Genomic DNA, 23,028 nt, shown 5'->3' with positions numbered 1-23,028 from the left:
AATTTAAACCACCCCACATCACACCACAGAAGCGTGCTGAGTCATGACGTGCTGAGCCTTCACTGGTAACTTAGGTTCAGATTTTAGTAGAGCTGCAATGGGCTGACTCGAATGGATGCAGTCATGCAGGACGATGACATGGATTCATAGTTAATAAAATTATGATGCCTCCAGACGCCACTCAACTGGGATTTCGAAGTTACACTACTTTAGTCCTCTCCCAGTCCCATTTAAAAATATATTCTTTGCATACTGTTAAGAAGAAAAAACACATAATCCCTATCTGCAAACACAAACTAGTTCAAACCCTGTCTACCAACAATTATAATTCTGTCATTGTGCTTTTCAGAGGAAAAATATGCTTTTATTTTACTCTGTTTTTCTTAACTATTGTTATGTTACAGAGACACATTAATAGAAAATATAATCAGACAGTATTAAGTATATGGCACAACAATGTTCAGTATTTCCAGTGTCTGTGACAATGCATTGTCTCTCTTTTTATATGTAAGAGGTGAATGCACTTGCATTTTCATTATATCATCTGAATTAAATAGCTATTTGTTATTTTAAACACACACACACACACATATAAATATATATATATATATAGTGTTTGTTAGTTTGTCGCTGTGACCATTCTTTTGATTTAGCTTTTAGTTTTTGTTCCTAGTCTGTTAGTTTTCAGTCAGTCCCGTCTAATTCCTTGTGTTTTGTTTTGCTTCCCTTTAGTTTGAAGCTACTGTCTGTATTTGTATTTATTCCTGTCTTATTTTGGTAGTTACTCGTCTCTAGTGACTTGTGTTTAGTTTGGCTTCTACTGCCTCATTTGTCTTCAATTACTATCACCCGCATCCACTTCTGCTAATTACCCTCATGTGTATGAAAATATAAGCGTTGTCTTCCCATCAGTGTTTGCCTTTGTGTCTGCTAACCTCCCTTGTGTGTTTCTGGTTGTGTGCACTTGTGTGTCATTGGATTTCACCACTTTATTTATGAACTTTGCTTTAGACTTTTTGTACAATAGCCAGAATAAACAGATTGCTTTTTATTCACCCAGTCTGCCTCCTGTCTGTCCACGCTGTGATGATAAGAAAAAATTACGGGCAAAATTGGAAATGCAGGTCTTTTACTCGTGTCCCTTTGGCCGGTCCATCTGAGGATCGAAATGAGCAGGGGCTGGTTTGCAATTCATGCTTCTAAATCAGGAATGGAAGATGGTGGAAAAAACAAAATAATCAAATAAAGACTGTAAAACTTCAACATTTTATTAGACTTTTTCCATAATGTCATGTGGCATTAATACACAAACAACATAATGACACTTAAGAGGTTCCAACCCTTCACTTACAGAGCAAATAAAGAACAAAGACCAAAAAAAAATGCATAAAATTGCATGATTAGATTTTGCAATCACTCTTTTGAGACACATACTCCTTAACCTCGTACAGTCTGACATGTTAAACTGGTCTCTTGTGACCACACTGGTCCTACATTCCTCTCTGGACTGTGGAAATCAGGCAGAGGTTATATTTGACTTGATCACTTATGCCAGCAGCACACTGGATGAGTTCTTTGCCACAGAAGCCCAAAGGCAACCAGGAACATGCCATTCCCCAAACCATTCCAGCTGGCTTCTTCACAGACACTCGCACTTGGTTAGGGTTATGGAGTATGATATCACTGGAGACAATTTAACACTGCGATGTCAAAAACCTTCATTTTGACATATTTTAAACTCAAAATGAAGTTGATGTACAGATGTGGTCAGAAGGGTCAATACACTCATAATGGGCATGAATGTCCTTGTATTTGAGCTTTTAAATGTTTATTTGAACAGTTAATTTTCTAAGGTGTAGTGGTTGTATAGCATATGTCTTTATTGACTTAAAAAACAATAATTGGGTGAACAAGTTTGAATTTCCTTTGGATTTTCTCTAATCCACAGGGTCAAAAGTATACATACACCCCACTAGGATCTGGCTAAATGTCTGCAAACTGCACCGTGACCAGACACTTTTGGTAGCCCTCTACCAGTTTCTTATATAATCCTAGCTGCATATTTGACTAAATGTCTTGGCAGAATTGGTAGTGGTCTTTTAAATTCGTTGGTTTTCTTCAACAGATCTGGCTTTTAAGTGTAGACCACAAGGTCGGAGCTTTGGGAAGGCCATTCCAGAAGATTAAAGTTAGCATGCTTGCCAAAATCAGTTTTGATTTGTGTTTGGTCTCAAGTTTCAACTATCTAGCTGTTAATTTGAGGTGACGTTGATCAATTTTAAGTTAATCCTGCTTGTCATTATTCTCTCCACTTTGTGCGATGTACCTTTACAGCAAAACAGCCCAGAGCGTGATGCTACCACCACCATGCTTGATAGCTGGTACACTGGTCTTAGGTGTGAAAGCCTCACGTTTACTCATCCAAACATATCTCGTCGCTATGGCTAAATAGCTTAATTTTTGTCTTGTCTGACCATAAAACCTTTCTCCATAAGGCATTTTGCTCGTTCATGTGGGCATCTGAAAATTTCAGTTGAGTTTGAACCTCTCAATTTTGAAAGAGAGACTTCCTTTTTGGTCAGCACCCTTGCAGTTCATGGCCATATAAAACTGGCTTTACTGTGGACAGTCGCACTGATGTTAAAGCAGTTTCCATCTCACAGCAGGCTTGAGCCTTGGTGGTTCCTAGATTGTCCCTGAACATCCTACCCAATTTTCTTTCATCTGAGCGCAAGAGTTTAGACCAGGGGTACACTCCAGGCCCTCAAGGCCTGGAGTGTACTGCAGGTTTTAGATCTCACCCTGGGTCAGCACACATGAATCACATGATTAGTTCATTACCAGCCTCTGGAGAACTTCAGGACACATTGAGGAGGTCATTTAAATCAGCTGTGTTGGATCAAGGACACATCTAAAACATGCAGGACACTGACCCTTGAGGCACCCACCCCTGGTATACACCTTGGCAGTGGTGACACATGTGAATAACTTGTATTTACATATAGTTGTTTGAAGACACCTTTCCAACTTGTGTAAATGTTCAGTTCTATTTCTTAGATCCTGACAGTCTTGGGCTTTCATTGTTCTGATTGTTAGTCGATCCAATGAGTGCTGTCAAACAAATAATTTTTAAGAGAAACTACTAATGAGAAAGCAATAAACCCTGGCCTTGTCAAGTTAAGCAACACTGAAGCACCTTTAGCAGTACTTATTAAGATTTAAATGAGTGTATGTACATATTTGTATGTATATTTTTTAACACTATGTGGATTAAAGAAAATCCAAAATAAATTCAAATTTGTCCACCCAATTCTTAATTTATAAAGTCACTAAAATATATGCTGTACAATAATTCCACCCTGGAAAATGAAATCATTCGAAAGAGATTATTAAAAGCCCCAAATTATAATGACATTCATATCTGTGATCAGTGGATGTAAAACTCTGACCACAACTGTAGACACAGACAAGGCATTTAAATGTGTAATCCTTCATTTCCAAGAGTTAATGGACAGATTTAAGATTTGAACATAAATTATAAGATAGATTTATACATTTGGGGCGTAGCTAATACATTTCCCCCTCTCATAAATCAATTTTATTTTATTGACTATTAAATGAAGATCAGAAAGCCCAGTGGCTTCTGGTAATCTTACAAATCCCAAAATATAAATTTTACCATGACGTGAAAGAGAGGAGATCACCAATTACTCACTTTCGAGGTTAAATCTATATCGCTGAGACTAAATCTCTTCAATGAGTGCTTAAGGTGTTACTTATTATTTCTCTGTTACTTTAGTGAAGGATTTCAAGATAGAAGACAGCAGTAACAACAACGAGAAGCATTTTAACTCCATAAGACGTCCTTATGGAGTTAAAATCTTGAAAACCAATTCAAAATATCCAGGAAATGTTTAGAAATCACAGGCGTATTTAGCTTCGTTCCTGACACCAACTACAAAACCATTCTGAAAGCGAGAACTAAGTATGTGTAAACCAAAATGTCTCATGGAACTACTCTAAATGTTTGGCATGCACAGCGCAAATTTATTTAGAATCATAAAACCCAAAGACACAGAGAGTGAAAACAGAAATAAATGAGCAACAACTGTTAATGGAATTACAAGTGTATTGAAAATATTGTGAATTTATTTCAGATTTTTAATACAGTAGACATTATCAGACTGAAAACAGCTCGACCCCTCTCTCTCCTCATTAGGAAAACGCTGCTTTTGGTGCTCTGGCCAGCCGGCGTTGTTGTAATAGTATATAATGCCATCTGTTTTGGTAAGTGCTCTAATGATGTCCTCACGACAGCACCTTTGTTTTAAGTTTTTATGCCGAGATGCTGTGATGAGTTGAGAGAAGCTGGCACCATCCATCTATCAGGGCCCAAGTTAAAGCTAAAGTGCGAGACCTTTGGATAGTAATTAATTTACATTCACGGAGCTGGGTAAGCCTAATGGATAAATCTGTTTAGTCAAATTAAAGGATTAAATATCAAATATAGCATTAGCTCAGGAAGCCCAAACAAGATGATCCACTGATATACATCTAACTTACAAATACATGGATCTTAAAGCCAGTTTTCAGTTGCCGTCTCTACAACAAGCAACCTACTTCCACCCAGCTCCTTTTTCATACTTTTGCAATTGATGGGTGCTCCATTTTATACTGGGAGTCTTACTGCTGGTCTGCCTGCTTTCGGCTTTCACCACCCATGGCATAGCTACAATGACAAAGCAATGGTGGAAAACCCTATGAAAGCCAATGCGTTCATGGGCAGGATCACAATCTCAAAAAAAGGAAGAAGTGATCAACGGCTAGGGCAACACAGATCGCCACAACTGCTCTCACGGCCATAAAAGGGAAGCAAAAGTTTCGCACTGCAGCTTTAAACCTCACGATGTAACATTCTCGCCAGCTTTTCATTTTGTACCGGACTCTTTTACGCTTAAATCCTATCCTCCGTTTGCATGTACATTTCCTCAGTGTTGCCATGCTACGTTTGCCTAAAATTAAACATGATTTTAGGAGAAAAACAATGTTCCACTCAGTGTAAACACGGAACTCAGAAGTCAAATTTGTTTTGCGGTACTCGAGCATTTTTGACTCAACTGACAGGAAGCGAAGGAATGGATGCAAGTCATAAGGCATTAGGTTGATCCTGACTCTTAAGAACAAATGAACAATTGCTCCAGTTTTCAGATTTTTTTTAAAGATATATTTTTACAAGGCTGTCAGCCAAATATTGGAATGCAGAAATATTTTTATCAGGTTCGAACAATATTTTCTTTTGCTTTTTTTTTTGAAAGTCGATAAGAAAGAAAAAACAATTAAACACATAAATAATCTACGCATTCCACACATCAGAATCAAAGATTAACATGAACACTGATGCACCTAAAATTCTGAAATAACGACCTTTGTAGCACATCAAAGGGAAACCAGACCCTGTTCGGAAATCAACGCGGCGCCAACGGTTCTGATGATCCAAAGCGATGCAGCTCCACAGCACGTTACAAAAATAGACGCAGTTCTGCCTTCACAGTCACCGACACAACACCTCACTACAACACCTACTACAGTATATCGCCATGCATGGGTGACATGTTGTTTTGTAACGCCAGAACTGCCACATGACTGGCTGCTACACCTATCAGGGAGCTCTATGCTGCAGATGTTTAAGGACAAAATAGTCACACAAGTTGGATAAAATCAGTTAAGCAAAAAGCCGCTCATGCCACAATGTTAAAAAAAAAACAACTCCAACAATCATGTTATGCAAAGAGGCGACTTAGTGTGCTCTAGTGGACCACAGAGATGGTTGTAAAAATGTTGTCATTTGACACGCTCTTGGCACTAATGATATATTCATCCAGCACCCAAAAACTCAGTAAAATTTTTTATCTTTCTAAGGTAAAGTTACAATTCTCATTAACTGCTTACGCTAAGCGGCAGTTTCATTCTAATGTTAAACAAATTCCCTATATTATCGCGAGAAAACTCCGTCCAATTATCGCACAGCTAATCTTTTTCAAAGTGCTTGAACTTTTCTCAATAGATATCCAGTGTAGATTTCTGCTAAAAGCAACCACAGTGTTGCACCCTGCAGGTTGTGTAAAGCTTTGGCCTACTGGTTGTCAGAATGCTCAGGCTAATAAGGTCTGGGTTCCCTCAGTATTCTCTCATATTTCATTAAAGCAAGCATTTTATTTATTTATTTATTTTTTGCAAAAAGCAAAACAAACATGACCTCTCACCTCTTCATTTCAAATCTAAACTGCTCAGAAATTAAATCTATTTATGAGAACAGTTGAAAACTTGTTGTAAACTACAATAAAGGCAACACTCTTGAAGCAGTAATGTACCTTAACAGTTAAAATGTTACTCCATATTTAAGTGCTCCACTCCTTGTCAGTTTTGAAGAATAATTAATTCATACTTACATAAAAATGATCGGCTACATAACTGATCTTGCATGAAGAATGCACACCAAAAGTGGCAAAACAGCGGAAAATGGAGGTGACTTTTAAAATGCATCTAATTCAAATCTGAAACATCTTTTTTCTTTTCATCTTGAATAATTTGTTTAGTTACAGCTACAAAAACCACAAAAACAAGCAAAAATGTGGTCAAGGCCCTTATAAAGCTGACTTTAATCCTCAGAGAATGAGAAATGTATAGCTGTCAAAGGACTGTGGAATTTCTTCTTATCGGTCGTTTTGCCTTGAAGCTGACCACAGTTTAGCGATCTTAGCCACTGCGGTCTCCGGTGCGCTGTATCCGGGCCAGGACTAGCTCACGGGACACCTTCTTGCAGTCTTTGGCCAGGCCCAAGAAACACATGAAGTCGATGAAACAAGTGGTAAGGTTCAACTTGCAGCCAAACTCGCTGGTTGCATAGTCATATGGGAACGTGTGGTGATAGTTGTGAAATCCCTCACCTGCAAAGCACAGGAAACAGGAATGAACGATTAAAAAAACATGTAAAACTGGATTTCAGTCAAAAGCCGTCTTTGCAACGCGTTCCATGTTTTCAGTTTTCAGTCTTTAAAAGAAAAAGAAGATTCTTCAACTGTTTCACTGCTGGGATCTGTGTTTACAGGTAGCCTGTGGTGTTGTCACAGGTTTTGGGTGGTTCGATACCACTGGCTGTGATGTCATTACTGCTGCTCCCACCTGTCTGCTTTTCCCACCTGTAAAGTCACCTGAGCCGCGCTTCCCTCCTTTCCATTCTCTAATCATTCCCTGCAGTATTTATAATCCCACCTCACCCACTTTTCAGATCGTCTCTGAGCTTTGTCGGTGTTTGCCTGCTTATGAGGTGTACTACAAACCAAAATAAAAGGGAAAAAAAAAGGCTGTCAAACCAGAATTCTAATGTTTATAAGTTCGGTTTCATTCTTCTCCTGATGATATTCCCTAGATGCAAACCTGCTTCAGCCAAACCATGGTAATACCACACAACTAGAGAGTAAAGACGCAGTAGCACATATTGAACAACCCGACCAATATATCAACCGCCGATCTATCAGCCAATATTTGCTATTTGGCTGATAAGGAAAAAGAAGGGACAAGGGGAAACACCCTTCAATCATGAGTGGTGATCTTACATAGTTTGTCCACCTGAAACTCAATTTCCCTGTTGGCTACAAACATAACCAGCTGATTAGAGCAGAGCTCAGTGTATAAACAAGAAATTTACAATTACATTTATTTCCGTTGTCATATTATCTTAGTAAATAACTAGACTAGGCCTATACTATACTAAAACTATACCTAAAAGCACATCTTCATCATCATGTTATCTCAAGCTGAAAGTTGGAAAGCTCTCATGTGCTGCTGCCAACGGTACACACTGAGAGACAGCGAAATAAATGTTTCAGCCAGCAGTGCTCTATTTTTATTCCTCCATGACCTTTTTGGCTCGAGTTTAGTAGGTAGTCCTTGATTAGCTAACGTTCCTTTTATAGCTGTATGCACAAAGCCTGATGAAGAAAGACTGGGTTACCCAAAAATGTTGATAACAGCGTTTTTTTATACCCTTTATCTTTATCTTATCCTATTTTAGTGTGTGTCCAGCCAGCTAATGCAACTAAAGCTTGGCCATGTGGACCTTGCCTAAAGGTTGTAGAACGTCTACAACCTTGTGAAACATTTTTCCCCCTGAAGAAAAACTTTTTTTGCAACCACGTAGCTTTTTAGTGATTTTGTGTCTTCCAGGCTTTGACTGTTAGGAGTTTATATGGTTTTATGCACATAAATTCTACATTTAAATTCTGATAAATTCTTTATGAAAAACTGATCAAGAGATTGGCATTGGCCTTGTTCACCAATATAAAATGATAGTCAGTGTCGGACAGCTAACTGCTGCATTAATTCAGTTTTGCACTGACTAATTGTTTGAACCTGGTGTGACGAGCTGACAGCTTTTAAAACTGTTCAGTTATTTAAAGGAAAAGGAATACTACAAAAAAATATTGGAATCGACTAAAATGCTTTAAATGTTAATATCATCCGAGAATTGCACAGCAGTTGCATCCCTAAAATAAACAATTCAGAAGCAACTGCAGGAACAATGACAGACTGTGGTGGTATATTGGTGACATCGTGTGATGTTCCCTAACAAAAGATGACTTTCTTCCCTGCATAATCATTACCAAAGATACAGCTGCTAAATTGTGCCTCTTCTAAAACTAGACTTAACTTGCTATGGGGTGAATAGCTGGGTGCCATCTTAGAATATCCAGCTCTTTTGATATATCTATCGGGTGCTCTTTGTCACTGCACTGCTGACTCCTACTGGTTGAACAAGGTGCATGCATAGTGAGGGGAGGAGGTGGACAAAGTGGTAATCAGGTAAAAATCGTTAATAAAATAGGTTCAAATCAAGTATGTACTTTTTGTTTTTAAACATTTTATCCACCATTTAGCACATCTGGTAAATAAAATGTTTACATGGGCCTGTAAAAGTCGTTCCTTTTGTTTTAGTTCAATTCAGTCCAATTCAAGTTCGTTTATATAGCGCGAAATCACAGCAACAGCCGCCTCACGGCACTTTATACTGCAAGGTAACGACCCTGCAGTATTAAGGAGGCATTCCCAACAATCGGAAGATCCCCTATGAGCAAGCTGTCGGCGACGGTGGGAAGGAAAAACTCGCTTTTAACAGGAAACCTCCAGAAGAACCAGGGAGAAACAGGGAGCCACGTGCCACGACCGTTTGCGAGGTGAGGGGACAGAGAAAAGAAAAAAGAGAAAGCATAGGAAGACAGGGCAAAACAGAAACTATAGGGGAGAGAGAGATGATAATCACTGGTTAGCAAATTTGTTTAAGCATAATTGGATGATTTGACTTTTACTGCACTGAACGCTTGACGCAACTGTGCAGTCAAATAAAAGCAAAACGAGGGCATGTATCATGTACAATGTAATTACATTTGCTCTGAAGGTGACGCTATACCGAAGTAACAAACTTACATTAAAAATCTGGCTTTTCTTCTTCAATTTTACTTAAAAAATACTTAAAAATATCCCTATACAAGCATTCGCTGTCCTGTGCTGTACATTCTGGTGTGTAATTTCTGCCATGAGCATGTGTTGGGGTGTTGTTCATACCTATAGCACTGAAAGTGACAAACTTGTTCTCTCTGGGGTTGATGTTCTTGTCATAGGGCCTGTTTCCCCACATGTGGGCAGCGCTGTTGACCAGCCAGGTAGCGTTCAGCACCAAGGTGTACCTAAGCAGAGTTGGGACGAAGTAGGCCACCCACAGAGACTCCCCCCACAGGTACCAAGGCACGATTGTTGGGATAATAAAGCACATGACCAGCACGGAGAGCTTGTAATACCTGTTGAGGAGATAGCGAGAGTAGGTATCAGCAAAAAACAAATTATTTAAATACAAAAACTCTGTTTGCCAGATAAGAAAATGCTCACTTTTTTTCCCTTTATTTCCACTTGACCTATTTTCCATTTAAGCCTGCTCTCCGTGAATCTTACGTTAGTAATTGTCATCTTGTTAAACCAGAATGACTAACACAGCTTGCCATTATGAAAACATCTCCACAGCAGTACTCTAACATTTACTTATATTTATAGAAACTGCAACACTACTGTCTTGCTATTTGCACCCATTGCACTTTGTTTTTTTTAGCAACTAGATGCAGTGTGAAGTCTGAACCTTAATCATGCCACTTACTTCCTCTGAAACATGACAACTTTGTCTGTTAGCAGGTCGGTGAGCTCCAGCTTGCGTCCTTTCTCGATCACATCAGGGTGTTTGCGTACCAACAGCCAGCCGATATGAGAAAAGAAAAAGCCACGGACGGCATTGTGAGGGTCGGCGTCTGTTTCCGAGTATTTGTGGTGAACCCTGTGGTCTCGAGCCCATTCAAAGATATCATTCTGTGGTTTGGAATTAAGATCAAGATTATGCACACTGTTGACACAGCACGGTACTTATAGTGAAACAAAAGCTGCTATTATCTTGGCTCCAGGTCATAAGTGTGTGTTTGTATACTAAAAAGATGTGTCAGCAGAACAGTCATTTTTGCTTGCCTGAAATGCCATGGAGTTAGCTACACTGAGGAAAATCCTTAAAGGTAATGTAGCCTTGTAGGATCTGTGACTCCACAGGCGATGCGCTCCTGCAGTGACTCCTAACGCACTTATCAAAAAACAAAGTACAGCTGTGGAAAGAAACACATGGGCAAATTAGTTTGACCTACTTTTGTGCTCATGTCAACAGCACTTTGTTGCAGATGCTGCACACTGCAGTGTTTGTGCATTATTTTCTGCACAATTGCACTGTTATTGTTAGGGCTGGGAAGAACATCCAGCAACAAGTGACAGATCACGAGACAGATGCGTTTCTGTTTTTCCCCCCCAAATAGCATAAATTGTTAAAGCACTAGAGTATTTGTTTACCACAATCTTTATCAATTTGATCCAAAAGGCTCTTTGGGATTTGATTAGATTTTGTGCACAATTTCCCTCAGGTCACCTGGTTAGCACTGGCCTGTCTGTTTCCCAAGGAGATTACAGTGTAAAGCTGTGTCCTTTACAGTGTAAAAGAAGCCAAATCTAATAATAAAAACATTTCATGGTTGAGTTCATGAAAGACTAAAAGCTAAAAGAGTTGTGACACAGCAGTGAAGAAACTGTATAAATAAAGTGCAGTTTATGCTAATTATCCAGCTATTCTTCATTTGTCTACTTGACCTTTATTTTTAAAAAACTGACATTAAGGAGGCCAGTTTATTTTCCTGACAGCCCATCTTAAAGGTACGTGCTGTGACATGTAATCTCTGATGACTTTATTCCTGATCTATAATCCTCCATCTCCATGAAGGATGCTGGGAGGATCACAGATATATGAAGCCGCCTATTTGCATTCACCACCGGCGAGAAAAGCAGGGCGTGCTGCTGACATAACAGCTGTTGATTTGATAAAATATGATTTCCACTAAATAAGTAAACAAAACCAACATGCAAAAAAGGAGAAAAGGGGGTGTAACAGGCAATTTTCTTTTCGCACTTACACCAAAGCAAGGTCAAACGAGATGCTGAAGGTACGACGAACACGCCGTACAAGGCTCCTATGTGCAACAGAGTCATCAGTATGACATTTTTCCATACGATGATCCGGGGAGGTTTTGGGCCCTCTTTCTCTTTGTACGTGTGATCAAACGCGTCTTCTCTGGCGCTCTCTGGAAGAACATCCCCGTTGCTGGACTTGCGCTGCTGCTGCTTGTTCTCTAACGCCTCCGCCTCCGTCATTGTGGCAGCGGTGCTGTGATGCTGTGAGCGGCAAACAGAGGAGAGAAGTCAGTCGCCTCGGCGCTTTTTGTGTGTAATGGAGGCTGTTTTGTCAATATGTTAATTAATTTTGTGCTGACTAGCCCCGGCAGGCTAGCTGCTTGCTGGCTGGCGCTGTCGGAGGATGAAGAGGAAGACGGTAGCGACGATGCTGACTTATAAAGCGGTAACGCGACGCTCCAACGCGCCAAAAAAAACCCCTGATGAAACACCTGTGGGAGGGAAAATTTTTACTCAATAACTCACCGAAGATAGGCAGAAGGGCAGAAACGAGATAAACGGAGGACAGTCTGCTTGACCCAAAATTACAGTAACCCAGAAAAGGGAGAGTGATAGCTCCGCAATGAGAACTAGAACTCGTGGTGTGGCCGACCAATGAGCGCTCGCCTGTCGCCTCTTGCTCGGGCTCTGATTGGCTGTTTGTTTATCTGCTGTTCACCTTTTATTCATTCTCCGGTTTGCCAGATGTATATTTGCCACCTCTGGAGACTAGCCGATCTTGTTGCTGTCTAGACATGCACAAACATTGAACCGTGTAACCGTTTTCCTTTTGAAATCAGGCGTGGAGTGAAACACAAGCACTGTGTTAATGATGCAAGTGGAACAAAACAAGTTACTGTACCCAAACCCCGGCAGTAGAGCCCCCTCCCCCCTGTCCTCCACCCACGTAGGAAAATAGGATGCTTCATCTGTTACGTCATCCCCATTCTCCGTCTATAGAAGTTTAATTGTGAGATACAAACTTTCAATGTGCCCAAAAATAGCATAAGCTGCTGAACACCAGAAAAAGTATTTTAGGCATGACGGGAAAAAAAACAACTGAGTCTCCATAAACACTGCAGAACAGGTCGAAAAGGCTGTTTACGTCACCCTGTGAAGAAGAGCTTTGACTCTGCTGCAAAATCAGAATCAGAAAGGGTTTTATTGCCAAATATTGAGCAGGTTTACAACATTAGGAAATTGCAGCTACACACTGCATGGCCAAATTAAGGATCACACGGCCCATATTTACCCGGGCGAGGAGCAGAAAATGGATGGATGGTTGGACGGATGGATAAACACACCAATGGGTGTTCACCCTCTTGACCTACATTTGAAAAAAAAAAATGGCAATCTGTCGCCATCTAATGGTGAAAATGGGGCAGCGCACGCAGCCGATACTGTTGATTTTCTGCAAACAGGGCTCACCTATTACTAAAATCTCCAATCCCCATGCACCAGCAGCAGACAAAAAAATAGCACCACATTGATGAATGCATATCACCGACTGACTGATACATATTTTTTTTTCCTGCAGCATCTATCTGGCGTCATCATCAGGCGCCCGTATTTACTTCTGGTCCAGTTAGTTGCTGCTGATGCCTGCTGCGATGGAGGTAAACAGGGACGAAGCGGAGCGCTGCATTGACATTGCAGCGGCCGCCTTAACCAACCAACAGCCGGACAAGGCGCAGAGGTTCCTGGAGAAGGCGCAGAGGCTCTTCCCGACAGAGAAAGCCAAAGGTAAGTCAATATGGGGGGAAAGGGGGAGGGGGGCGCACATTCAGCTGCGAAGATGCGCATCATCACCTCCACAGCCTGCAGCATCACCTGCACTCCTCATGAGCAGCGCATGTAGCCAGGGCCTTTGATAGCACTTAAGCTAGCTGGTTCATTTATGCAGCTTCTGCGTTTTTTCTCATTCTTTTTTTTGTACGAATTTCACTTTAAAATGAAGTGTCTGCAGTGCTTTAATTTGCTTTTCTAACAGAAAGCTAAGCCTTTAATTTAGGTGAACAGGAGTGGACTGGGAGAAAGGCTAAATAAGTCCTAGATGTCCAAGATTACTACATGCTACTTTCCCGTGATCATTTCAAAAAATATTTTTGACAACACAGGTATTATCCTTCTGAGCTCGCCAATCTACAAACCGGATTGCAAAAAAGTTGGGACACAAAACAAATTGTGAATAAAAACTGAATGCAATGATGTGGAGATGGCAAATGTCAATATTCTATTCAGAATAGAACGTAGATGACAGATCAAAAGTTTAATCCGAGAAAATGTATCATTTCAAAGGAAAAATATGTTGATTCAAAATTACACGGTGTCAACAAATCCCAAAAAAGTTGGGACAAGTAGCAATAAGAGGCTGGAAAAAGTCAACTTGAGCATAACGAAGAGCTGGAAGACCAATTAACACTAATTAGGTTAATTGGCAACATGATTGGGTATAAAAAGAGCTTCTCAGAGTGGCAGTGTCTCTCAGAAGCCAAGATGGGTAGAGGATCACCAATTCCCACAATGTTGCGCAGAAAGATAGTGGAGCAATATCAGAAAGGTGTTACCTGGCGAAAAATTGCAAAGACTTTGCAGTTATCATCATCAACTGTGCATAACATCATCAGAAGATTCAGAGAATCTGGAACAATCTCTGTGCGTAAGGGTCAAGGGCGTAAACCCATACTGGATGCCCGTGATCTCCGGGCCCTTAAACGACACTGCACCACAAACAGGAATGCTACTGTAAAGGAAATCACAGAATGGGCTCAGGAATACTTCCAGAAACCATTGTCAGTGAACACAATCCACCGTGCCATCCGCCGTTGCCAGCTGAAACTCTACAGTGCAAAGAAGAAGCCATTTCTAAGCAAGATCCACAAGCTCAGGCGTTTTCACTGGGCCAGGGATCATTTAAAATGGACTGTGGCAAAATGAAGACTGTTCTGTGGTCAGACGAGTCACGATTCGAAGCTCTTTTTGGAAATGTGGGACGCCATGTCATCCGGACCAAAGAGGACAACCCAAGTTGTTATCAACACTCAGTTCAGAAGCCTGCATCTCTGATGGTATGGGGTTGCATGAGTGCGTGTGGCATGGGCAGCTTGCATGTCTGGAAAGGCACCATCAACGCAGAAAAATATATTCAGGTTCTAGAACAACATATGCTCCCATCCAGACGTCATCTCTTTCAGGGAAGACCCTGCATTTTTCAACAAGATAATGCCAGACGACATTCTGCATCAATCACAACATCATGGCTGCGTAGGAGAAGGATCCGGGTACTGAAATGGCCAGTCTGCAGTCCAGATTTTTCACCTATAGAGAACATTTGGCGCATCATAAAGAGGAAGATGCGACAAAGAAGGCCCAAGACGATTGAACAGTTAGAGGCCTGTATTAGACAAGAATGGGAGAGCATTCCTATTTCTAAACTTGAGAAACTGGTCTCCTCGGTCCCCAGACGTCTGTTGAGTGTTGTAAGAAGAAGGGGAGATGCCACACAGTGGTGAAAATGGCCTTGTCCCAACTTTTTAGGGATTTGTTGACACCATGACATTTCACCATATTTTTCCCTTAAAATGATACATTTTCTCAGTTTCAACTTTTGTTCCGTGATTTATGTTCTATTCTGAATAAAATATTGACATTTGCCATCTCCACATCGTTGCATTCAGTTTTTATTCACAATTTGTTTTGTGTCCCAACTTTTTTGGAATCTGGTTTGTAGCTCAATACTAAATAAATACAGAAATACAACATTCAGCTGAATAAAAACAGAAAAGTGATCAATATAGCCACACATGCAAACAAATGTACTATATTTATTGGTGTGAAAAAGTTTGTCTTTTTCTTGTTTTTGTGTTTTTGTATTTTTTTTGTACATTTGTGCCACTTACATGCTTCAGATCATCAAACAAAATTCTCTGATAATTGAGTACTTCTTGGAGTACCAATAGTACTCCAAGAGCACATCAATGGCTCATCCAGAAGGTCACAAAATTCTGTGGACTGATGAGACAAAAGCTGAACTTTATAGAAAGGTTGAGTGCCTTTGCATCTGGCATAAAACACACAGCATTTCATAAAAAGAACATCAGACCAGCGATCGGTTCCTGCGTTGAAGCTCAATCGCACAAAGTAACTGAAAAGCAACCAGCAAGTCCACCTTTAAATAAAAACCAAATGAAGGTTTTGGGTTGGCCTAGTCAAAGTCTGGAGTTAAATTCTATTCAGATACTTTAGGATGACCTTAAACAGACCATTCATACTGAAACAATTCTGCCAAGAACAGTGGGCCAAAATTCCTCCAGAGTGATGTGAAAGATTCATTGTGAGTTATCCCAAATGCTTGATGCCAGTTCTTGCTGCCGTGGATGGCACAACCAGTTATTAGGTTTAAGGGGCAATAACTTTTTCCCACGGGGCAGGTAGGTTGGTTAGTTTTTTCACTTAATAAATGAAATCCTGATATAAAAACTGCACTTTGTATTATATTTGAGTTATCCATGTCTAACATTAAGTTTTCTTTGATTCTCAAACATAGAAGTGGGACAAATGTGCAAAACAAATATGACATTAGGAAGGATGCAAATACTTTTTTGCACCACTATACATGGTGGCATGTGCTTGTGCCCAACTTTACCTCTTCTTAGATTCCTGTGGACACCCACATACACCCCAGATACGCCTTAGACCATGACCCACCTCACATATAAATATAAAACCTGTTAAAACTGCAGCCACAGCATATCTGAAAATAAAATAAAATAAATAAAGCTGCAACAAGCAGACAGATCCTCCAACAAAAACTATATTTAGTTTAATGATTTTCAAACATAGCTATAGTTGTATACTCTGCCCCCAAGAAGCTCTTATAATACCATTGAACTTGATTGCTTGGTAGCTTTACATCTGCTTGATGACATGGATAGTCCCACTATCGAACATTTTGTGTTTTTAACTGCTGTTGAGTACTTGATAGAATATCTTTGAACATATCTTCTAGTATTGCTGGATGTAATAGCAAAGAATGGATTTACACCCAGACAAGATATCCATTCAGACTTCAGCGGGGTGTCGGAGCCTCGACAACGGCAGAACATAAAGGAGAACGCCAGACCTGAAGAAAAGCCTGCAGAGTCTTCAAAATCCTACATGGCTGATCAGCTAGAAGCTGTGAGGAGGTACGTAAGACTGCTGATTACATAAACATACTGTTGGTTAAAATAAACTCCTTGATGGGTATATTGACTGCAATTGTGATTGAAATTTGTAATCATGTGCTCTCTGCACAGGATAAAACAATGTAAAGACTTTTACGAAATTCTCGGGGTGTCGAAAGATGCCTCAGAGGATGAACTGAAGAGATCATATAGAAAACTTGCTTTGAAATTCCATCCAGATAAGAACAGCGCTCCTGGGGCAACAGAGGCGTTTAAAGGTAAGACGGTGATTAAACTCATCCAAGGTTCATATAGCACTTACAGAAAGCAACTTATAGCAGCTTCATGTTCTAACTTTCCAACAGCTATTGGCAGCGCGTACGCTGTTCTGAGCAATGTTAACAAAAGGAGACAGTACGATCAGTGTGAGGAAGGGAGAAGACATCCTTCCAGACACGGCCCAGACAATGGAAACTTTGAGCCGGATATTTCACCTGAAGAGCTCTTTAATATGTTCTTTGGAGGAGGTTATCCATCAAGTTAGTCTCATAGTTTGGTGTTTCCATATAATGCATGTGAGACGGAGTATTTTAATTGCAAATATATATTTCTGTGGTGCGTTTTTTATGTGCTAAATGTGTTAAATCAATCTAGGCCATGCTCACGTATACAATAATGGGCGGATGCGTTACCAAAGGCGGGAGAGAAGAGAGCGACAGCAAGATGTAAGTTTGATACTTAAAAAGCTAAACTGTAACTGTATAGAGTTGTTTATGTTTTGCCTGCAGGGGGAGACATTTAGTCATCTGCCATTTTACAAGCTGAGGCTTCTCTCAGAGACTGTGTGTGTTTGTTTGTAATGTGTTTTTTCCACAGGGAGGTCTCGCCCTCTTTGTGCAAGTCATGCCCATCCTCATCCTGGTTATTGTGTCAGCTCTCAGCCAAATAATGGTCAACAGCCCCTCCTACAGCCTCAGCTTCAGGCCGTGAGTGTGATCCTTGTAACACAAGAATCTAAAGTAACACAACTAACTGTTGTTCTGCAAAACTGCGAGGGACTTAGACAAAAGATTATCTCTATGTTAGCAGCATCCAACCCAGGTTTTTTTCACGGTACTTCTGCTTTCACTCGATCTTTGCATAAGCTGGGTGGTTGTGTTAGATTTGCCTTCACAGTATTTGCCGTTGTTTCTGCTCGTATTAATTTGCTGCTACCTCTGTTAGTTCCAATTAATCACAGAGCTCCTCTTGTTTGTGCTGCTGTCATGTGTCTTGTCCCGTTCCCAGTACACTGCCTTTGTGTGTTCAGATATACGCCTGCAGTTTCGGGCCCTGCTTTAAACCATTGTCAGCAGTGACTCATGTTAAGACAGACAGATGGTGCAAGATCTGTGCTGCATTCTGTCATATGATAACACTCCCACACTCTGGCCTGTTGTCACGTAGGTCAGCAGGTTACTCACAGAAGAGGCTGACTGAGAACCTGAAGGTGCCATATTATGTGGGGGAGCAGTTCTCCAAAGAGTTCACTGGTGTGAATCTGAAAAATCTGGAGCGGACGGTGGAGGATGATTATATTTCCAACCTTCGCAACAACTGCTGGAAAGAGAAACAGCAAAGTATGACAATAAATGATTCTTATATCTGAATTTAAGCATGAGTATTGGTGTGATTGTCAGTGTCATTATCAGTGCTGAGATCATTTTTTAATTGTGTGTGTGTGTGTGTGTGTGTGTGTGTGTGTGTGTGTGTGTGTGTGTGTGTGTGTGTGTGTGTGTGTGTGTGTGTGTGTGTGTGTGTGTGTGTGTGTTTGTTTTTTACAGAGGAAGGAATGCTATACAGAGCTCGCTATTTTGGGGACAGCGATCTATACCAAAGAGCACAGAGGGCTCGCACACCAAGCTGCGCCAAGTTGTCCGAGATCACAGCTTCTTCTGGATGAAAATGCTTTCATGATTCAAAGCAAGTTCTTCAAACTCTGAATATTTTCTCATTTTGGCACCAGGGATGGGGCAAAAATATTGACATTCCAATATATAGCATTGATTCCCCTTGATTAACTTAGGGTTGCAGGAGGGCTGAAGCCTATCCCAGCTGGCATGGGGCTAAAGACTGAATACACAACCAGACAGACAGCCCGTCAGAAGGCTTTCCGCTTGGCTATCCTCTGTTTTCTCAATACCATATTTGGCTTCAGTATGTCAATACTTGTATCATGCAAGCACATCAGACTAATTTTACTTACCAGAATCACAGCTTCATGACACTTGAACCTCTAAAAAGAATGGTGGTAAAGTCAACAAAAGTCAACCAGCTTGCTGTGAAGACGTTTTGAAAAAGGCTTTTTTTTTTCTTGTCTCCAGGTTTCCAGAATCACTACAAAAGATTACCAGTAATTTATTAAGATGCATTTCTACAATCTGGAGGCTGAAGATGACTCAACAAGGAGCAGACCAGCACCACTCGTCACCAAACAGATCACACAAACTAACTCAAACAATTTCTGTGGAAGTCTAGTATGTGATAAAAAGATATAGCGTTAATATAGTGTTTTAGAATGGAAATGGTACTTAAAATAGCTTGCTATCCTCAAAAAATGTGGGTTTGAAAAACTTTAGGTTACTTGCGCAACTCTGGTTCTCAGAAAAGCATTCGTTTCGATGGCTCACTATGCGATGCTCCTCCTTGGGTATTCCTCAGAAATATTTATTTCATTATGCCAATTCTGATTGGCTGATGATCGTAACAAACATGTCATTCAGAACCAACCACCCTTAAGTAGCTTGCACAAATAAGCTATGTTTATTCAAGATAAGCTAGGCAGCTAGCACCCAGTGAGCTAACACTCCTAAATGAATTCTTTTGTTTGTGTATTTTTCCATTACAAAAAATACCATAGTATAAAAACAAAACTATTTTTTGGTGGGGACTGTTGCATCTATTTTATTTATAGCCTATAGCACATTTAAACAACAGAAGTTGACCCAAAGTATTTAAGAGATAGGCACATATACCAAAAACCCTGTTACATGAAATACATGAAAAACTGGAAGTTGTGTTGACAAATTATTGTGGAAAATAAAAATCATAGTGATTTGTGGTCATGAAAACATGTTTAGAATTTGCTAATTTGATGAGGATGTAATCACCAATCAATTAGGATTGGCATAATGGTTCTGAGTACACAGGGAGGCGCATTCCATGTCTAAACGTCAAAACGGATACTAAGAATGAGAACCTCCAAGCACTAAAGAAAGAACATAAAGAACACTTTATATTTGTTTTCGGGGGGAATGGTATGAAAACAGACCATACTTAAGTTATATGTAGTCATATGGATGTTATTTATGTAGCAATATAACAGATGCCACATTGAATGCCACCTTGATTTTATGCTGTAATTCAATGGAGAAAAGTTTGAGGGGTTTTGATTTTAGATGCACATTCTCAGACTATGCAGTAGTAATCTAATACGTCAAATGTCTAGGCTTTTTAGACACTTGAACACCTGAAATTTGTCTTCTTCTGCTGTGTGTGAGATAGCCACTAGGACATGTCCCTGTCACTTTACCTCCTTTAAATGTATTAAGGGCAAACATGTAGTACAACTTCACAATAAATGCCATGAGAATGAGACGTGGCGATCCACAAAATCAGACTTTAACCAGTTCAAGTTGGGAACTGTCACGTCTCTACTCAATCTGTCGGAAAAAGCCATTTTTTGTCTCACTTTTTAAGTTTATAGTATGCTACTTATTCTTTGTATTATTTCTTGGAGAAATAGATTATAAAGAGAGGATAAGAAAACCATACAGATCTTGTTCACTTCGTTTTTCCACCATGTTTTTAATTCTAGATGAAAATAAACATGGTTGCTCAAACGTGCTAAGTGTGACTCTCTGCTTTGAACAGAACAGGCACAGAATGGGAGATAAAAGCTCAGTCAGCGCATTTGGCACGTACAGTGTGCCGGCCGGCTGGCTTACAGAGACAGGGAACTAGAGACAAGGCGGCGTGCACGTTCAGCTCTTCAGTGACGTGCAAAATGTGCCTGGCAGGATGTGCAGCGTCACATTCTTTCAGCACAAACACACTCAGCTGTTTTTTTTGCAGACTGCAGATGCTGCACATCTGATTCATGACTTTGACTTCTTCAAATTTCACACTAGCTTTTTTTTTAATGTGGCTTTAATGGCTGCCACATATTCCTGTCAGCTGTTCTGCATCGGAATACCGTTAACCACTGTACCTCACCGCACCAGCTGGTGTGCTCTAGTGTAGTTTGCGTTTGTAGATTTTGCAGACTGGGTTCACATATGCACGCACATTTGAAGACTTGATGTTCATTCGCTTTCTCTCATTCTTAGATCTCTCCTAACTCTGTCAGCGAAGTCAACTATGGATCATTTGGATATGAAAGATTGAATAAATAATAAGAAGAAAGAACAAAATGTTAGAAAACAATCATTTATTTGCATTCGATAAAGGTACAAAAAAAAGTTCACTGAGTATTTGAATATCAACCGAAGCAGGACAGGGCTGCACAACACAAGATCAAGTTACATTTGTAATCTTAGCCGCGGCTTGCAAAAACAATGCACAAGGCAAGCAAGGGTAGGCCTTTCACACTTCACAAAGGTTACCAAATGTTCTCTTGGTGTACCACTTCATCAGGCTTTGTCCAATTCAATTAACTGTCATGTATAAAAAGAAAAAGAACACAATGAACTTCAATAATAACTATAACAATATAGCTAGCTGCCGTTGTTTAGTTTCAATAGAAACTGAGGTATGCACTTCCAATACTTGTAAATGCCATGTCACCAGATATAATATGATGGTTACATGTTGTCATTTTAAAATCTGAATGTCAGTGAGTGAGTATTAGGAGCACTGCCTGCTCCAGGTACCATAAAGTTCAGCCCCTTTACAGTGGGAACAGTAGACTACATCATGACAAAGTCCATCTGATACACTTCAGAATGCTTCATATACATGTAATTACAGTAATAGGCCCCTTTGTGAGCTTTTATTGTCCTCTTGTCAGCATCAAAGCACATCAGTGTTTGTATTACTTAACATTCCTCAATTAGAAGATCTTCAGAACTATACAGCTTCTTCTTGATCACACGGAAACCAGTGCTAAGTTTAATAGCTTGTCTCACTACTGGAGTAGAAGGCGACTTTGTGCTAAAGAGTCCTTGAATTTTAGGCCAAAGGCCGCCCGACTCTAGCCTCAACACCAGAGCGAGCTGAAATGTAGGGACAAGGTATGGGTCCACAGATAGCTGTCCCATGCTCTCACAAACATCCCCTTGCTCAACGCAGAGGTCAATGAGAGCCCCTCTTAAACCGCAGGGCTCACTAGCTGCCAGATGAAGGAGCTCTTGTCCAATGTGCTCCAGAAGTTTGTCTGGAATGAGCAGTTTTGTACATCTTAAGGCGCAATCTGTGTCTTTGGCTTCTCTCAGACTTCGTGCAATCAGGTCCACTACTTCTTTTAAGAGTGTCTCCTCCATTGGATCATAAAACAGGTCCTCATTGAAGGCACACAAGTCACTTGAGACATCTGAGCCTGTGTAAAAGCAAGAATGAGTTAGAACCTGAAACTTGCATACAGAAGAAAAGAATCATGAGATGTGAGATGCCTATGCAGCATTGCTTACCTGAGTCTGAGAGATCACTCCTGCTGCTATTGTTGGACCCTGACTCCATACTCCTGCTGCTGGCAGGTGTGCTGAAATCAGTCAGTCTTTGAACCAGTTTGCCCCAGGACAGCCTTCTGTCGCTGCTGTCCACTGGAGAAGGAGGTGAGCTGCCGATGTCAGTATATGCAAAGAGTTCAGGCATGGTTGTCCTCCCTGCAGTATCAGCTGCTTATGTGGTCAACTGTCACAGGAGAAACAAAGGCAACAGATGAGCACCCAACTACTGCCGTTAATTCCACGTTTAACGACTTAATTAAACATACATATCAGGCTTTTGAGGTATAGCTTTCTGCTAAAGATATGAACAATAAACATTTTCAAAAAGAACACCTTTTTAATTTGACTGCAGCTAGAAGCTGTTTCACTGTCAAAATTAGCTGTAAACTAGCAAAACCGGCAAATAAATTAATTGTACTTACTCGTTATTTAAATTCTGCGTGGTTCAAGGTCGCGGTGGATGTTTAAGATGCGTAGTTTTAACGGTTATTGTCTGCAATTTGTATATGGAAACTTCTTTCCTCTGCTCTTCCTCTCTTTCTCTCACCAGCTGCCAAGCTCTGCAGTCTGTCCTG

The 23,028-nt window shown here is 40.4% G+C and overlaps 3 protein-coding genes across 3 annotated transcripts; 1 reads left to right on the top strand and 2 right to left on the bottom strand.

Annotated features, from left to right (window-relative positions):
• Positions 1–4,111: 4,111 nt before the first annotated feature.
• Positions 4,112–12,221, bottom strand: scd (stearoyl-CoA desaturase (delta-9-desaturase)). The gene is made up of 6 exons (XM_085284822.1): positions 12,070–12,221; positions 11,547–11,805; positions 10,564–10,694; positions 10,205–10,410; positions 9,622–9,854; positions 4,112–6,947 (listed from the first exon to the last, which is right to left on the bottom strand). The coding sequence occupies exons 2-6, from the start codon at positions 11,782–11,784 to the stop codon at positions 6,757–6,759; spliced, it is 999 nt and encodes a 332-aa protein (XP_085140948.1). The 5' UTR covers positions 11,785–11,805; positions 12,070–12,221; the 3' UTR covers positions 4,112–6,756.
• A 777-nt stretch (positions 12,222–12,998) lies between these two features.
• dnajb12b (DnaJ heat shock protein family (Hsp40) member B12b) lies at positions 12,999–20,629 on the top strand. Its single transcript, XM_085284821.1, has 9 exons — positions 12,999–13,326; positions 16,592–16,769; positions 16,881–17,026; positions 17,114–17,287; positions 17,403–17,473; positions 17,625–17,734; positions 18,195–18,367; positions 18,572–18,710; positions 19,112–20,629. The coding sequence occupies exons 1-8, from the start codon at positions 13,182–13,184 to the stop codon at positions 18,688–18,690; spliced, it is 1,116 nt and encodes a 371-aa protein (XP_085140947.1). The 5' UTR covers positions 12,999–13,181; the 3' UTR covers positions 18,691–18,710; positions 19,112–20,629.
• Positions 20,630–21,201: 572 nt separating this feature from the next.
• ddit4 (DNA-damage-inducible transcript 4) lies at positions 21,202–23,025 on the bottom strand. Its single transcript, XM_085284819.1, has 3 exons — positions 22,876–23,025; positions 22,415–22,637; positions 21,202–22,323 (listed from the first exon to the last, which is right to left on the bottom strand). The coding sequence occupies exons 2-3, from the start codon at positions 22,596–22,598 to the stop codon at positions 21,824–21,826; spliced, it is 684 nt and encodes a 227-aa protein (XP_085140945.1). The 5' UTR covers positions 22,599–22,637; positions 22,876–23,025; the 3' UTR covers positions 21,202–21,823.
• Positions 23,026–23,028: the final 3 nt, after the last annotated feature.

This window comes from Mchenga conophoros, linkage group LG8 (genome assembly GCF_057382185.1).
Source record: "Mchenga conophoros isolate Kocher_MC1m ecotype Shallow Benthic linkage group LG8, M_conophoros_male_GT1.1, whole genome shotgun sequence".
Taxonomy (NCBI): domain Eukaryota; kingdom Metazoa; phylum Chordata; class Actinopteri; order Cichliformes; family Cichlidae; genus Mchenga; species Mchenga conophoros.
Note: the sequence above shows the minus strand (reverse complement) of the source record. Positions and strands in the feature narration are given on the sequence as shown.